The sequence below is a fragment of the Ylistrum balloti genome, unplaced genomic scaffold (genome assembly GCF_031769215.1).
Source record: "Ylistrum balloti isolate Yb309-2 unplaced genomic scaffold, AGI_CSIRO_Ybal_v1 Utg370590, whole genome shotgun sequence".
NCBI classification, from domain to species: domain Eukaryota; kingdom Metazoa; phylum Mollusca; class Bivalvia; order Pectinida; family Pectinidae; genus Ylistrum; species Ylistrum balloti.
In genome coordinates this window covers 174,380-191,914 of record NW_026782366.1, presented here as the reverse complement: position 1 = coordinate 191,914, position 17,535 = coordinate 174,380, and the positions used below count along the sequence as shown (strand labels likewise).

Genomic DNA, 17,535 nt, shown 5'->3' with positions numbered 1-17,535 from the left:
AAAAAAAAACTCGTATCAATAATAAACAACACCCGCTGTCATATCTTTGTATATATGTTTAAATACTATTATGTGAAGAAGCTAGAAAAATATGTTTTTGAATCTTTGAATGTCGTAAAAGAAACGGAATACTCTACCTATCGTCAGACCAGAGTCAAGTATTCCCATCCGAACGCACCTGTCAAACATTCCAGTGATTTCCCTTCTGTGACTGTTTACATATGGTACCATCGCTATGCTGTGCTAGTTTAATTTTTCCGACGGTAAATATTCAGAAGACGGATTTATCATATGAGTGTATATAGTTTAACGAATATATTCTAACCGTGGAAGCTTTGAGAAAACGTGACCCATTTTTGTGTTTCTACCTCATCACTATTTATAGACCATAGTTAACCTCATTACTAACAATTGACCATATATGGTACAGGAAGACGGTAGACAGAAAGACCAGGACACGAGTGTTTGCCGGGTTGTTTAAAAAGTTGACTGACAGGTGCGATTATGTGAGTATCAGTGGTGAGTTTAAATTAGTAATTTGAGATGCATGTAAGTTGTAGTGAGTTTAAACTAGTAATTTGAGATACACGTACGTTTTAGTTAACAGTTGTACCTCTCTGACCAGTCTTTATATCGATTTTATTATTATTTTGATGTTTTGTACTTTTGCAGGATAACCGGTACATATTTACCACGCGTTTATCAAATTGTTGTAAGATGATTTTGAAAAGCATCCTTTTGGTATTACATATGCACATCTTTTGTTTGACCACATGAGGTAGCAACAATATGTGTATGGGTAAGGATAAACATATTAAGGAAAACACTAGATTACAAGTTGAGAGCCAAATGAATTTCCCATTAGCCTAGTAAAGCACGTGCTTAGAGGATGATCGCTCAACAGATCAAGTGCAAGTGAGGGAAAGAATTTTTGTCAGACGTTTCAGTTACAGATTTGGTGCCATGATTTGAACTTGTCACAAAAATGATTTATTGAATCCCCAACAGTGGTGTAAAGTTATGTAGTCAAGTCTAATGGACACTTTATTACCATGTCTTTTTATTACTCTTTTACAGCTCTTAGCTAAACAATACACAATAATGGAACTGGAACCTGAATCTCTGGGTTATCAGCAGGTGTCTCCCTCGAGCTCTCCACCTCCTCATTACCAGGTGTCTCCCTCTAGCTCCCCACCTCTACATCAGCAGGTGTCTCCCTCGAGCTCCCCACCACCTCATCAGCAGGTGTCTCCCTCTAGCTCCCCACCTCTGCATCAGCTGGCGTCACCCTCAAGCTCCCCTCCCTTTGTACATGTGCCACCACCTCCGCCTCCCCCTCCACCGCCTCCTCCACCACCACCTCCAATACCTGCCCCATTATTACTGGATGGAACAACTACAGGTTTGAGTGACATACGAGTGAGGGCGAGTGAGCCAATCAATGGATCAGACTTATTGTTGGAAGTTCCCAGTGATGAGGAGGATATCTTTAAAGCTGTGCGATATGATGATCTGGACATGATTGGAAGACTGTTGAGAGCTGGTGTCGACATCAATACAAAACATTTAGGTAATTCACGCCGTATGAATTTATCTATTTCACCCAGGTAAAACATTAGCAGCCTATTGACTCACCTAGGGAGACTTTCAATCTTCTTTGGCTCATTTGGTAAAACATTAATCAGTTGTCCCAGTGTTTAAACACTCCAGAGGGGTTAAAAAACTATTGACTTCTATAACATTTATTTTACATTTATGTATCACTTAAATTATCATTATTAATGGGAGAGTTAATGTCAGGCTTAATCCTTTTTTCGGATATGAGATAAAGAAGCAATCGTATTACAGTATGGTAAAGGCACGATAAATATTCCTAATTAAAATCCTTTCGACACTCAGCGTTCAGTAACTTTAGTTTATAAACCAACAGGTATGTCTTGCACTGTAAGATGTCGTTCGTTGGCAAGCCACATCAGAATGACAAAATACACTCCGTTACACGTGGCAGTGCTACAGAGCCCCATGAAGGTAAATTAGATTATATCCTAGCAGGGTCAATATTCATATCTAACTGTGCAAATCATATACTCCAACACACCTTGTGAAGTATTTAACTCAACATAATTCATTTCATCCCAACAAATTTAAAAATGTTTATTCAATATTAACATTTTCTTGAAATTGTGTAAACTACCACAAACATCCAGAATTTTCAATCATAAAATTTTTAACAGAATTTGACAAATTTAAAGTGCCGAAATTGCCAAAGAAAGATCACCACTGAAATATTTTAACTTTAATGAGATTATAAATATTTTTTAAAGTGATTTCTGTTTTTCTTAATGAACACTGATAGTGATAACGTGTTTTTTTCTCATTCTTCGTAAAATATATTTATATTATATATATTGTTACAGACTATATCCTTCCTGGTAGATCATGGAGCTGATGTAAATAGTTGTGACGGTAACAGTCGAGTTCCCTTACATTATGTAGCAAATGCTGGTCGAGCGGACGTTCTCCTGTTTCTTTTACAGAAAGGTAAAATTCTTTGTCAGCTGCAATATTAGTTTGGTAATTGTGTTTTAGATCAACCTGTTATGGGTATAATGGGCAAATGTCATTGTAGTTGGAATTATTCTGATGTTCTATCCACTTTTTATATATTGGCCAGGAGTCAATGAATGTCAGAACTCTGTCCCTATAAAAAGTGAGCGGAATAAGTGACTGGTGAATGGTTCAGCATTCAAATGATAATTGTGATAATTCTTACTGACAGGGGGAGTCATATTTGTGGTACAACTTACTGACAGGGGGAGTCAATTGTTATGGGCAACAGTTGATTAATGATCAGTGCTTTTGTTACTTCAACGTACACATGAATAGAGTTATTTAGCAGTAACCAGTAAACACATGAAAATTGTTTTAATTCATGTACCACTCTTATTGTGTTAAATAACTGTCTACTGAAGGCAATATAAGAAACATAAAATGATACTAAAATCTTCTAGTTTTTTAAAAGGATATTTCTGAAATGATTTTTTCTTTTCTGCAGGAGCAGACTGTGATATACAGTCAGCCAGTTTGAAAACTCCTGTAATGTATGCAGTGATTAAGGGGGATCAGTTGTGTATCAGTTTGTTGATCAAAGCTGGTGCTAACTTAGACATTACTGATGAGAAGGGTACATCAGCACTCCATCTGGCCAGCTTCACCATGCCAGTTAAACATCATGTAGTACAGCTCTTACTAAAGGGTGAGTCAGGTTTTAATAAATTTCTCAGTGTATGGAGAGTTCATGTAATTTTCTGTATATCTTTGTAAATAGCAAGTCAAAATGTATTCAATTCATACTAATGAATCAATTTTTATTATATTATTATGAGTGTATTTTGAGTCAATGTAATTAATTGTTTCCCCTTTGTGGATGATGAGACAATATGTGTGATTAATCTCTTAGTATATGGTGAATCAGTTTCTATGTGTATGGTGAGTCAATGTTTGTAACAGATCACTTTTTGTATGTTGAGTCTGTTTATGATTTATCACTTGGTGTATAGTGAGTCAGTCAAAGTTCACAAGTCAGAGTTCACAGTTTGTCATTTGTACGTTAGGGTAGTGTACGGAAGTGTATGTAAGTAATCTCTCGATGAACTTTGAGTCAATGTTTATATGAAAGAAAAGACTGAGCAAAGTCTTTATCAGTTCTTTTTACTGAAGTATGTGTGTTTGTACCATGCATCTTTTACAAAAAAGTAAAACAGTGTATGTGATATAAATCTTAGTAAAGGATTAATCCGTCTGTATTGAAATTTTGAGTTGACCAGAAAACAAAATGGTTTACAGGCAGCCATCTTGGATTTTGACAATGAGAGTTTGTAATTCTTTTTTTGTTTTAGAAGTACTTGATGGATCTTTCTCAAGTTTCATTAAGTAGGCTTTCCTTTGTCCCTAGTTGTTCCCAAACAAACTAAAGGCTGTTTTATTGTGACCCGCCTACTTATAAAAATGAATAACATGTTATAGGTGGTGCTAATGTTAACATTGCCAACAAGAAAGGTGCTACACCACTGATGATGGCTGTAAGTACTAGAGATCTTGCACTCGTGGAAATGTTATTGGATGGAGGAGCTCAAGTTGATAAGGTAACATATTTCTGTTTATGAATTTTTTTAACACAAACATACATCCAAATCTGTTGAAGTTATGCATTGGTATGAATGTTAAATGCATACCATACTTACATGTAATGTTAGCTATGTTAAGTGACACGTGGGAAACAATACAGAGAATGTGAAGTTCAAAGTCTATTAAATATTAGGTCCAGTGAGGTTAAGTGTTTGGCAGTTGAACCTATATACAATTCTTTAGTTTGAGAATAAGGTTAATGAATTAAACAGCAAGGAACAGTAAGGAATATGAGGTATGATTCAGTTGGATCATTTAAGACAATAAACAATGACATTTGGTTCGTAAACTGATATGTTGAAGTAAAACTGAAAGAGCTATTTTTTCCACAGTTATTTGGTAACTGGTCCCACCCAATACACAGTGTTTTTGGGAAATGGCCCTGACATATTAGCAATTTGTTAGATTTTATTCAGACTTGAGGCTTAGGTTTAACTAAGCTTAGTTGAGATCAGGTTTCAGATGCAAATTTTCTAAGCAGATGCATCTTAAAATTCAAATCGTGCTTTCTCATTCCTAGTATATTCTGCCTGTTGATGAATGGGGGTATACATTCAGACAGACAGCAGGTTCCTTAGTTATTGACCTCTGTCATTGTTCTAGTTACTTAACTTAGTAATTACGATGATTGTAATGTTAACCTGGTCATTTTTCCCTTGTGTCTACCTTCATCAAAGTTACAGTAGTAATATTTAAACTAAACTGACTTTATCATGTTTAATTTTCAGGCAGATAATATGAGAAGGACAACATTTCACTCTGTGGTAGAGCTCAACTCTAGGGCTGTCCCTGCAATCACACGGTTATTGGTTCAGAGAGGTGCTGATATTAATGCTGTAGACAAAAATGGTATCTATTTATCTTTGGTGTTGGTGTTTAATTGATACACTATTGTTTAGTAGATGTACATGTTCATGGCCTATCATTGTGTCTTAGACTCTATGTTCAACTCTTTTTCTTCAATATGTTATTCTACTGACTATGCTATGTAACTTGGGTTTGCTGATTGCTGACCAGCCAAACTCTTAAAAGAGGTTCGAGATATCCGGCCCATGGAATAAACACACATTTTTATTATTTTTTTCACATACTTATTAAAACCAGTAACAAATTGTAAGTTGATGTGAAATATTGCACCATCATCAATAATCCACATATTTTATTCAAACCATCTGAAGTAAAGCACACCACAGGATGATCCATGATTGCAGTTTCTTGAGAAACATTAAACGTCCCAGATTTTCACCTTAGGTTACATCAGTCTAACGGTCTAATGCCTAAACTATTGCAGCCCTCTTGAGAGTTAAAGTAATATAGTAACAGGGTTAGTTGAGTTACTGTAACTAGATCACAAGGTGGGTTCACAAGTTATGTTAGGATTACCAGGTTAAAAGAAGGACAGAACATGTATAACACATAGACTTTCCTGAACTCTAGTACAAGGTGCTTAATCACAAACAAATTGGGAGTGAAATAATTTTTATGATTTGTTTTTCAGGTGGCACTCCTTTATCGAAATCAATCCGATTTGGTAAAATGGAAACAATACGCATGTTATTGTCTATGGACTGTTATCGTGATATGGACCTTCTCCATGGTGATAAAATCACAGACTTGCGAGAATCTTACACACTTTTTAATCAGTGGATGGAGAGTGAACTCAACACTCCAAGATCTTTACTGAGGTCATGTCGATACACTATCAGAAATAACCTACAGAAAGGTCATATCACTGACCTAGAGAATTTTATGATCCCTAGAACATTGAAGAATTATCTTCAATTTAAATAATAAAGAGTGTGAATTCACTACAGACACATTTTTAACAGCATGCTGTAAAAAGGGCTTTCCCATTGATACAGACTACACAATAAGTTTCTATTTTTACAGACCACACAATAAGTTTCTATTGATACAGACCACACAATAAGTTTCTATTGATATAAAATTATCCTTATTACCAATTTCCTGCTATAACACCAGAACCTGTTACTAGTTGGTAAGTGACTGTTACAATCGCAGTGGCGTTAATTTTTGTATTGTCCTCTAAGGTTATGTGGTATTATGTTTTCTTCCAAGGCAAATATATTGGTTTTGATGATCATAGTTTTATGAATATGGTGGTTGTGAACATGTCGATTATGACAATTATTGTGATATGAGTGTAGTGGTTGTCATTGGTGTAACAATTATTGTGATATGAGTGTAGTTGTCAACACTGTGACAATTATTGTGATATGAGTGTAGTTGTCAACAGTGTGACAATTATTGTGATATGAGTGTAGTTGTCAACAGTGTGACAATTATTGTGATAAGAGTGTAGTTGTCAACACTGTGACAATTATAGTGATATGAGTGTAGTTGTCAACACTGACAATTATTGTGATATGAGTGTAGTTGTCAACAGTGTGACAATTATTGTGATATAACTGCAGTGGTTGTCAACAGTGTGACAATTATTTTGATATAATTATGTTGGTTGTTAACAATGTGATAATTATTGTGATATGCCTGTAGTGGTTGTCATCGTTGTGCAGTAGAAACTATTATAAAGTTGGTGATTTTTCTGTTTTTTTTAATAGTTGTCTCTTACGTGTGTTATTCTTAACACTGTCTACATACCTTATATGCGTATTTTTTCTTTAAATTTGATATGTGCCATTATCTGCAATAACAAGGCAAACTCCAAATAAAAAAACAGTGTGTAACCCATTCAGTAGCTAAAAGAAGGTAGAGAAAGGATATAAAAATTTGTTTGTTTCATTATGGTAATCGAGCAAGTTAATAAATTAAAAATGAGGAAGTTCTATAATTATAACATGTAAGTTTTGTTATAGTTTGGAATGATATGCCTCTTTCTAATAAGCTGAGACATGTGTTTTCTGAACATGTATCCAAGGGAGAATTTAACAGCATGTAAATTTATAAACAAAGAAATAAACCCAGGCGTAATTATATGAATACACTTACTATACCACTTTATGATTTTCTGAAATTAAACTGTAGAATACGGAGGTAGTAGATATGAAATATATTGCTAAATAAACAACATAGAGAAACAGTGCATTTAGCTCGAAATCTCTAAAATAAGGTTACCACTAAAATAAGTACATAAACAGTAATCATATGAATAAACACACTTCTATGAAACAGATGTATGTTCCACCCTATGACATACTTCAGCAGTGTTTAATCATATTTATATAGACAAATTATCAAACTTGACCTTCACTTATCCTTAGGTCTCCCTCATTTACATTTCATAATTTTCAGTTTTACTGTGTATTTTCTTAACTGCATTTTTACCTACAGGTATGTTATACAATGTTTCTATCTGGTAGGATATTGATTTTATTAAGCTTTCATCAGATATGGGTTTTATGATATTGTGATAGTTTTGCATGTAGCATGCCGACATCAATTTCTAGTTCATTCGATATCTAATGCCGAGACGATGATTCACCATGTGCTAAGTGTGTTAAATTGTTTTTGACATTTACAAGCTATCATCACAAAAACAAGCAAATGCATTGACAATTTTAAAATATAGTCTATTTATCAATACGTATATCATCTAACTGACAGAATGTGATACACTTTGTAAATCAATGTACTGTGTTTAATTATATATAAATGATATAATAAATTCCGGCAAGTAAAGACAATCTCAACTCTAAATGTAAAACAACCTACAGAAGAATAATATACACGGAGAACCTTTATAAAGTACAGTGTTCCGGAAGGGTAAGCGTTCTCTTTTTCATCGAGTACACCCCATGATAAATCTGTCGTCATCTACACGCATCTCTGTGTTTTAAGTCTGTGTTATCTGTCTATACCGCGATGTTAACTAGTCACGAGTATCAACATGTAAATACCAAGCATTAGGGAATCACAAACGCATACATTTTATATTTATAGGACCACTGTATGTATCTATACCACGTTATCGGTCTTCACGGACACTTTTGGACGAAGATTGTGAGTAATGAACAAAGATTTTTGTGCCATACACAGTCATACAAGCAGATTACAAAAGCGTTAATGAGAACAATTCTGTTGATATATAAATACAAAGATACTAAAGAGGAAGTCTGATAGTGATTATTATGTATTTTATCCTCTATTTTGATAAAAAAAAACCCCATCAGATTGACATCGTTTGCAGTTACTTCATTTCAAAATGCGCGTGTAAAAGCCATTTCAAAATGCTTTATGTTTCTGAAATGAAGGTATTTCTCTGAAATTGTAAACTTTGACCTTTTAGGTAAAGCTGTTGATCTTCACGATATGCCTTGTTAATCTAAAGCTACACGTGCAGTCTCCTTCCCACTGACATGCTATCACGAAATTATAACTCTGTAGTTTGTATGGAACCAGGAAACCATGAGCCCCACGAACGCCTTCCATGAATGGCGAGTTAAGATACAGTTTTATCAACTCGAACACAGATTCTCTGATGAAAGGTGAGGAGTCTTTGCGGAGGTTCTCTACTATGTTCAATATATCGGATTTTTTCAGGTGATCCCGCGAAGCCAGAACATGTGTTTTGGTGTTGCTGCTGATTTCATAAGAAATGGTGAAACCATATTTTTTAAAATCAACTGATCTCGTTATCCGCCGAACTTGCTTTTTTGTGTGCGGTGTGTCATCTTCAAAGGACATAGTCAATTCACTATGAAACTTTGCAAGTTCGGATTGTTTTACTGAAAGAAGAAAAAAGTTGATATAACTGTTGTATTCGTTTACCTGAATCGGACTGGCACCGAAAGACACGTTCGTAATACAATATGAACACAGAATTATGTTTTAACGTGTATAGAAGAAAATGTTAGATGAGAAATAAACAATTAAATGCAAACGGGCAATGGTATGAATTGCGCTTATCACAAAACTTCTAATTTTTAACTTTCACACAAAAAAGAAAACGTACCAATAAGGCATAGATGTAGTTTAATTTGTGAAATGGAATACTGTATATTAAGTCTCCCGGTTGACTAGATACACGTAATAAATTTGTATAGCGCTCGGAATAATATCACTCTACCAGTAACCGATCTAGTGATGACTTAACATATACATTGTATTACTTACCCTTTCCTCTTATATCCATTTCGATGGGATAATGGTCACTGACAGCCTTTGTCTGTAAATATTAACATTTCATAAATATCATTATTGGCCAAGACATTTCTTTTCCAAGAACACCCTGTCAAGAAGGTTGTATCATAAACCATCATCCGATAAAGATTTTCGGTATTTCCTCTGAGTCGATTTCGCATATGTTGTCAGTGCCAATGTCGTTTAACACTTGCAAATAATTTGCAGTTTGATTGTACACAGAATCTGTGTGAAACGCATTTCATTGGTCCCTAGCTTGACAAGGTTAATGTGCGCTTGATGGAAATATTTCGTTTTGGAAAAATACAGGCGCTTCGGCATTTCGGAATTTTCGATTTTATTTATCAAGCTATTTCATTTCCTGCTATTCCCGTTCCAAACAATCATATTCAAATGAAGTTCTTTGATGTATACGAGTGAAATGTGTCCAGGTAATAACACTGCTACTGAACCAAGAGGTAAAGAAAAGAGGCATTTGGTGAAACAATTGGCATTGGCACCTTTCAAGGTCATTATTGTTGACTAACTAAAGTCCAGTGATATGATACTTGACAGGTAGCATACTAGTTCTACTTCAATGAAGGGCTGTCGATTTTGTGTCAATTAATATCTTGGTCGTATGCCGAAATATTTTGAGGGTCGCATATCTTTGGGTACATCATGGAGCATCCTATGATCAATAGAGGCATGTCATTCCTCTTGCATTTTAATGAAGTTGATGAGTACATTTAGATTGTCCAAAAGACTCACAAGTGAATAACTTATTTTAATGGAAATTTAGAACAAGATACAGAATGAATAGAACAGCACTATTCAGCTAATTCGTCTTTCTAGGACTCGTCAGTGATGCTATGGCCCTAAATTTTTAATCCACGGTGGCAGCTGAGGAAGATTCCAAGTTATCGAAGAAAATTTTAAAATCTAGGGAGAGGTAGGTGCATTTACTCCGTAATTAAACATGTTTTCTAATTTTCACATTACTGATAATTTTGGAAGAACGTCAAATACTTGCACATGAACTAAAACATGTTAAGCAGATTACGACAAACCTCGGGACAAAAAGTCCGCCAGCAGTCCAGTGTCTACTAAATGCAATCGTGAAGATTGTACAAAAGACACAATTGGGTGGCTCCTATCACTTGAAAGTTTTTAATAATTAGATGTATAAGAGTCAAATGAAATATGTTATATAATTCAAATAAATGTATTTAAGGATATGTTACCTCATTTTCTGTCAGCTTGTACTCTTGGTCAAACCTGAATGCACGCGCACTTCCTGGAACTATAGCAGCTTTGAGCTCATCACCAGCAGCCACAAATCTGACAAAGATATAAAGAAATGTGTATTAATGACGATATCTACTTTCTAGAGATAAGATGATGGTCCTATCACTTCAATGTGCTAAAATGTACGTCTTGTCTTTCACTTTTAAATTTTTTTAGTTTATTGGAAATATTTGTTGATTTCTCCTGCACCTTCCGTCAATACGAATCAAATATATGTCATACTTATCTGACAGTTTCTTCCGTTCTTTTCATTCTGTCTGATGGTATGAATGTATTGGAGAAGGTAAGTGTTTTAAATCATCGTTTTCGATCATTTGTACGATTTCAATAGGGAAGGGGTGGATAATTTAATACCAGCACGCTATCACGTAGACTAGCTTTATGTTATTAATAAGCAATGTGCTGCCATAGATTTATTGTATAAGTGAGGGTTATACAGTAAATCACCTCGTATGTTTAATGTGATGTAATTTTACACTTTTTACCTAAGAAAGTTACAGTGTATATTGCAATGTTTAATGATATATGATATAATTAACTGCATTTCTACTACAAATGAATGTTAATCTTTTTCTCACCTACCTGTCGTAAGCACAGTCAGTGTCAGAAGTTGTAGTGTCAACTTGATCAACGATAAGCCAGGTGAACCGTGGGTCGGTCCGGAGCAAAATCGTCTCCATCTTACTAGGTGTGACATAGTTGCACCCAGCATTAAAGTCTCCAGCGATCAGGATATTCTGTAAAGAACACGTGGTATTAAGCTTATATAACATACATTAATTTGAAGTTGATTTGATAAACATTAACTTTTGATTATGTACCCACCTTTAACCCATTCCAATGATCGCTGGTCTTCTGGTATGCATCGACGAGCATGTCTATCTCCCTAACAGCGTCTCTTGGCTTGGTGTGGATAGCAATAATCCCAAGGACGTATAATTCTGTAAAAGTTTGTAATAATCTACTTTCAGTTTCGCTATATCAATACTTTGTCTTGTCGATGTGACGTCATATTTACAGAAGGCCCCCACCCCTCTCATTTCAAACCTTATGTAAGCATGTTCATCACGATGAGATTTGAATACAGCTTTCCAGGGTAATAGTTCTAGTTATAAAAAAAATCATGTTGATGTATACTTTTGCTCTATGAATAAAACGAGGAAAAATGGAGGATGTCCATGGAGGATAAGCATATTAATTTCGATATTTTGTGTTTCAAAAAATATTATTTATTAACATCATCCAAGGTTTTTAAGTTGGAGATCTTTCTATCAGTGATATCACATTTGCATAGTCTGTATAATATGTAATAAAATATATAGCAGTAATTAGCAGTTATATCATTGTTATCACGCGATTTTGGGAGAAATTCCGTTACCCTATACATTATTTCAATGACTGAAATATTATGTTGAAATATAAGGCACACGTTCAGGCCAGATTTAAATCATACCATCCGCTTCTGCCAGGCGAACTTTAAATGCAAAAGGTGGTCTCTCAAAAAAGGTGTAGTTCGGGTCTGGATACTGGTATGTACTTTCGAGAGTGACGCTATCTTTCCTATGATAAAAATTAAATCATATGTAGAAATTTCCTTAGAGATATGCAGTAGTTGTTGTGACATTTTTACGGTTTATCATGGCAGCCATCCGTCAACGATGATAACGGCGATATTTGAACAGAATTATAATTCAAACTGAAATCCGGTGAAACTGCGACAATCTATGAGCTAAGAAATATTCGTTAACTCATGAAATATTACGAAGAAAATAAGAACAGATTTTCGGAAGGGTAAGCGTCTTCTGGTTCAACGACGATATCTTGATCAATGAAAGTAATTTCACGATTCTAAGATTATACAAGTGAATAGCACCTTTTAACAATTTAGAATTGGATACAGTTCAGCCAAGCAATGAATTAAACTGCAATATACACATGTTACGTCATTCTAGGGCCAAAGTGATCGAAAGAAAAGTCAATATGTAGATGGGGAAGTGCACTAAATGAAGTCATTATCTACCTGTATATAATTCCATATTCTTCTTTGATGTGACTTCTTCCCAGACGCTCACTCAACGCGCTATCATACTCCGTACTTGCATCTGATCTGAATACGAACGACATAAATAAATGGAATAATTTTACATTATGTCTGGTTTCTTGAAAAGTTTCTTTTTTTCACAGCAAAATACAATAATGTTTCCTTCCATAAAAAGAAAATGTCCGTTGATTTTTCTTTGCACGGTGGCAACTTACGAACTGGACTGTATAGGAAGAAGGCTGAATACGAACGACATAAATAAATGGAATAATTTTACATTATGTCTGGTTTCTTGAAAAGTTTCTTTTATATGCAAACAATATTATTTAGTATTTATTACTGCAAATAGTTTGATTCATTTGTTAAGTGACGATGTATGAGAGATTTCGGTCGGACAGGTATATTAAAAAGAATGGCATTTCATTCTGAATATAATCCAGAAAATTCCGCTCTGAAACAATAAGATATGGACTTTATAGTTCAAATGCACCAGGCGTTAATCCATTAAATAAGGCTTTTGATTGTGTCGTCAAATAATGATACAAAAGATGGATGCGAGTTGATTAAGTGTTCATCATTAGAAAAAGAAACCACACAGTAACGTTGCGTAAAATGAGGCTCATACAGTCATACTTATACTACCATGTTTCCAGTGCCTCAACTCTGCTCAGGACACAATTTAATCACCGAGAGTATAAACTTAACTGTTCAATACAAGTTTATCCGTCAGACAGTATGTGCAGTAAGGAGTATGTTGATCATCTGTCTTTCGGGTTCTGATTTTAAAACTTTTGGTATCTGAAGATGTTTGTTGTTATTGTTGCTTTGAATGCCTTACATAAGTGTGATTGTTTCGCGTTGAATCAGAAGCCCATACAATTAAGAAACCACAGTGAGGAAAGGCTTGGGTAAGACTTACTTGTTGATTAGTTCCATCAATTCTTTGAATGAAGAACCGTCTACATCTCTTATTTCTTGGACGATAGTGATATCATATCGAGTAATGATCTGCACAGGTTAAAAAAACCAAAATTTTCGTGAGGTAATAGCAAAATCTCGATAAGATACATACTATTTCAGCTAGAGTTTGAATCAAATCTATAGCATGCTTGTTCAAATTTGAAACTATTCCGGAAGGTACCTCGAATTGGTTTCTTTCGAATTTTCGAATTGCACAGAAGTCATTTAATATCATCAAGAAAATTATTGATTATTACTGCAAAGCTTGACTTATTCATCACCAAGAAAGGACAAGACGAACAACGATACATCGAATAGTTGAAGTTATAAGATGATTTAGGAGAAATCAACACAGCAAAATACAATAATGTTTCCTTCCATAAAAAGAAAATGTCCGTTGGTTTTTTCTTTGCACGGTGGCAACTTATGTACTTGACTGTACAGGAAGAAGGCTGACTAATGAACAATTGTTTCTTTTAACTTTATGATTCCCTCTGATCATCTGATCATCTCTGACTAAAGTCCCTCGTAACACCGTGGTGATTTTTCATTGGTTCCGACCCAGTTATTTTCTCATATAAAAGGTGATGAAGGTAATCTGTCTTTTACGCGACATGAATCGATGTCATCTTTTCCATTCTGTGTTAGCCATGCGTTATGTGTTGTGATAGCGGACATAATGTAGTCTTAACCCAGTACAAAATCACGTTACTTCTTTAGGGAAAGCCAAATAAATAGTTTGCTTTCTTTTATTTCCGCTGTTTTGGGAGTAAATCGTCATTTGAGCAACGAAAACCTATTCTTATTTTCGGCATAATAGGTCTGTTATTTCTGTGATAACTCTCAGCAGAGTCAATCATAAAAGGATTACCTACAAAATATTTTTTGTATAAGCAACCACAATCGTACAACTTAAATTTATATTGCTAATAAAATATTGTACCATATAAAATGAACATGTGTTAGCTATTTCATGCGCTCGATAGTACACTTAGCTATCTAATCGAGCTGTTTTCAACATACATTGTATTAGAAATATTTAATTACAACAGGTAGGTTTCCATTTAATTCGCCAGATAAACATATGTTTTGATCATAGACTCGACACCGAGTCTTCTAGTATAAATATATATGTAATTGTTTAGCCATCGCGCCACGACGAAAATATTTCAAATACGACTCTGTGAATGTCAATAAGCATACCTACTTCTGATTCGTGTTCATTTACTTTAAGGATCAGTTAAAGTTCAGAAATGAAAAGATCAGTTTGAAAATGTCACGTATCTACGAATAGTTATTTATTTATTGAAGTACACATGCAATACAGTGTTTTCGCAGGACCGAATTAGGACATTTAGACTCAACCAAGAACTAATTCAATTGATAACATCAATGTTATGTCACCAATTTCTATTTACCAATTATAGTAAAATCTCATTTGCTAATATCCCTTCTGTGAGTACTGAACACCCTAGTTTGAATTATCATTGGTTATCTGCCTTTCGTCTTTGAACAGAATTCAGTATAAGGTAATATTTGGTAAGAGTGTATTTGTACATAAATTCGACAAACAAATAAAGCTACGTATGGTCATGGGTTTTCTGTTACCAATGTCTGTTGTTGAATGTCATTTCCATACTAAAAACGTGGCGACATTCTCATCAAAGGTTTTTCAATGAGAGGTACTAAATACTTTATCTTGTCCTACAAATAAACAGTTAAAACAGTACATATAATACAACCGATTTTACTCAGAAAGTAAGTGTTTATAGTATGATTATCTTTAAATGGCTTATGAACATTTGATTCATAAGAAGAAGCTTTTAAAAATGCAAAAACCGATATATGTGTTATTGTAAAGTGATGACTTACATACCTTTACGAGAATATCGATAGCGCCACTTTGCTCCATTTTCTTGTCCCCAAACATTTTCATATTGAAAGCGGATATTTTCAAGTTTCGTCCCAACATCATAGGAAAGCATCCATTGAATTGGTGTATAAGAAAAACGAGAGTTATAAAGATAAACTTGCCAGAGATAACGTTTGCCATGTTGACAACTAAGGTAGAACTGAGTAGTGAAAAGGTAGATATCTCGATGTTCAGTAGCACGCTGTCACGGGTCAATGCATCTGTGTATTTGGTGACCTAGATCTATATTCAAGACCTCCTAATGTTCGATTCGTAGGTTCATCATCTTGTTTAGTACCTGATTTTGTTTAACCAGTTTTGCACTCCACTTCCGATATCAGGAAAAATCTTAAGATCAATCACATATGATCTTATTCATCATTTACGAGTTATCATTGCCTTTCGTATATCTTGATTAGAACAAACCTTTTCAAACAAAATGAAACCTTATTGTAAAGTTTTTTTTCAATGGTTAAAATTTTCCCAGTTAAATAAATATTTTGAAAATTTGAAATTCACTGTTATCTTCCTTACGCGATTTTTCTATTCTCGAAATAGTAAAAATCTAAAACACCTAAAAAATAATGATTAGATTTATATCACATCGTTGGTTCATAAAACTTGTCAGTCAATGGGAGTTATTTTCATACTTATCGAAGCTTACCTTCAAAGTAAGGCCTAGAGTTACATAGTGCACTGATTATCAATATTCTAAGTTTCAGGTTGTTTCGTGATAAAAATATGGGAAAAGATAAGTAGCTTCGAATCATAATTCTGATTGAATAATTGAATCAGAATACGATTCAGTTTGTGTTTCTAAAGTCAATTGAAAATTCTGTAATACTCAATCAGGAATGTAATCAGTTTTGAAATGTTGAGAAAGGATTCTGTAATGATATTCATCTCATGCAATTACCATCACTATCTCTCGTGGTCTCTTCGTCAAGAGCTCATTTTAATGGAAATATATGTTAATGCATGTCACTAAGCTTGTCATTGATATTCTTATGTAAGGTTGTTCGTCGACTGTTAATTAATACTGAATGCACTCTCGTCTGAATTATGCTCATTTAAAATCTTACAGCCTGTCAGAAATGAATTAAGTGTATTATAGTCAGGTTAAGTCATAACGAGATCTGGTGAAATCTGAATGTAAAATCTGGTTAATCTAGTGTAGCTTCAAAGAATCTGTATCCATGATATAACCAGGATAGACCTGTATATAAAAGAAACCTAGCAGTTGCTTAAGATGAATATATAATGTAACGTTGCCAAATATTGATATATTATGTAAACTGGTTGAATTTAAACACATATTATCAGGCTTAATACAAACGTAAAATGTGGTTAAAAATTCTCAAAGGATTTTGCCTGTCGAGTTGTCTGGTGGCCAAGTGCAATGCTCATTTGCCTTTTACCATGAAATAGCATAAGCTGTTCTTCTAATTAAGACTCACATCCATCCGTAAAAAACAAAAGTGGTTATTGTAAGTTGACGTCGTGTTTTATATATATTTTTTTACTTCTCTCTTGTTTCTTGAACATGAAAGCACTTTTAAGTATCAAAATGTCGTTCCGTAAAATTCTATGCACCCGTTGCCCGTCTTTACATGGATGTTTTTCATTAAGTTCTGGGTTGATACTTCTCTGCTATACAACATTGTCAAAAGGCCACGTCTGAGTGATTTTTATATAGAGATGAATTCTTCAAAGAGGGAGGTGTATCTAGCGAGAAGACATTTCATGGTTGATTTCCGTTTTTAGAAAAGTACTGGTATTCCCTATGTATATGTCTGAGACAGGTTGAATAGACACCCACTTTCTATACACCGTAAGATACTCGTTATACACACTTATCACTACTACACAGAAAAGTAAATACATCAATAAACAAACTTTCTTTAAATATTAACTTTTTCATGTATGTTTCAAAACAAAAGAACTTTGATGAAATTAAATTACTCGAATCTTAAAGCTGTGTAACCATGTGTAATTGTTATGTAACCATTGAACTGAATTGCTTTGG

The 17,535-nt window shown here is 34.3% G+C and overlaps 2 protein-coding genes across 4 annotated transcripts; one reads left to right on the top strand and one right to left on the bottom strand.

Moving 5' to 3' along the window:
* Nucleotides 1-227: 227 nt before the first annotated feature.
* Nucleotides 228-6,755, top strand: LOC132556784 (poly [ADP-ribose] polymerase tankyrase-1-like). Of its 3 annotated transcripts, XM_060221228.1 has the most exons (9): nucleotides 228-263; nucleotides 431-506; nucleotides 1,078-1,570; nucleotides 1,931-2,028; nucleotides 2,418-2,541; nucleotides 3,056-3,256; nucleotides 4,027-4,145; nucleotides 4,917-5,037; nucleotides 5,687-6,755. In XM_060221228.1, the coding sequence occupies exons 3-9, from the start codon at nucleotides 1,102-1,104 to the stop codon at nucleotides 5,977-5,979; spliced, it is 1,425 nt and encodes a 474-aa protein (XP_060077211.1). In that variant the 5' UTR covers nucleotides 228-263; nucleotides 431-506; nucleotides 1,078-1,101; the 3' UTR covers nucleotides 5,980-6,755. The 3 variants fall into 3 exon arrangements, with proteins under 3 accessions (XP_060077211.1, XP_060077210.1, XP_060077212.1); XM_060221227.1 differs by having other exon boundaries at nucleotides 240-506; XM_060221229.1 differs by having other exon boundaries at nucleotides 240-519.
* Nucleotides 6,756-8,451: 1,696 nt separating this feature from the next.
* On the bottom strand, nucleotides 8,452-15,650 carry LOC132556746 (deoxyribonuclease-1-like). The gene is made up of 9 exons (XM_060221188.1): nucleotides 15,474-15,650; nucleotides 13,557-13,645; nucleotides 12,617-12,691; nucleotides 12,050-12,156; nucleotides 11,422-11,537; nucleotides 11,179-11,333; nucleotides 10,533-10,629; nucleotides 9,283-9,334; nucleotides 8,452-8,894 (listed from the first exon to the last, which is right to left on the bottom strand). The coding sequence occupies exons 1-9, from the start codon at nucleotides 15,648-15,650 to the stop codon at nucleotides 8,452-8,454; spliced, it is 1,311 nt and encodes a 436-aa protein (XP_060077171.1).
* Nucleotides 15,651-17,535: the final 1,885 nt, after the last annotated feature.

What these genes read in the sequence shown, in the direction of transcription:
- LOC132556784 (XM_060221228.1), top strand. Translation starts at nt 1,102, where the DNA reads ATGGAACTGGAACCTGAATCTCTGGGTTATCAGCAGGTGTCTCCCTCG. An exon ending in CCTGTTTCTTTTACAGAAAG is followed by an intron (nt 2,542 to 3,055) that starts GTAAAATTCTTT and finishes TCTTTTCTGCAG; the next exon opens with GAGCAGACTGTGATATACAG. An exon ending in AGTACAGCTCTTACTAAAGG is followed by an intron (nt 3,257 to 4,026) that starts GTGAGTCAGGTT and finishes AACATGTTATAG; the next exon opens with GTGGTGCTAATGTTAACATT.
- LOC132556746 (XM_060221188.1), bottom strand. Translation starts at nt 15,650, where the DNA reads ATGGCAAACGTTATCTCTGGCAAGTTTATCTTTATAACTCTCGTTTTT. An exon ending in ATCATTGGAATGGGTTAAAG is followed by an intron (nt 11,334 to 11,421) that starts GTGGGTACATAA and finishes TGTTCTTTACAG; the next exon opens with AATATCCTGATCGCTGGAGA. An exon ending in AATGGATATAAGAGGAAAGG is followed by an intron (nt 8,895 to 9,282) that starts GTAAGTAATACA and finishes TTCTTCTTTCAG; the next exon opens with TAAAACAATCCGAACTTGCA.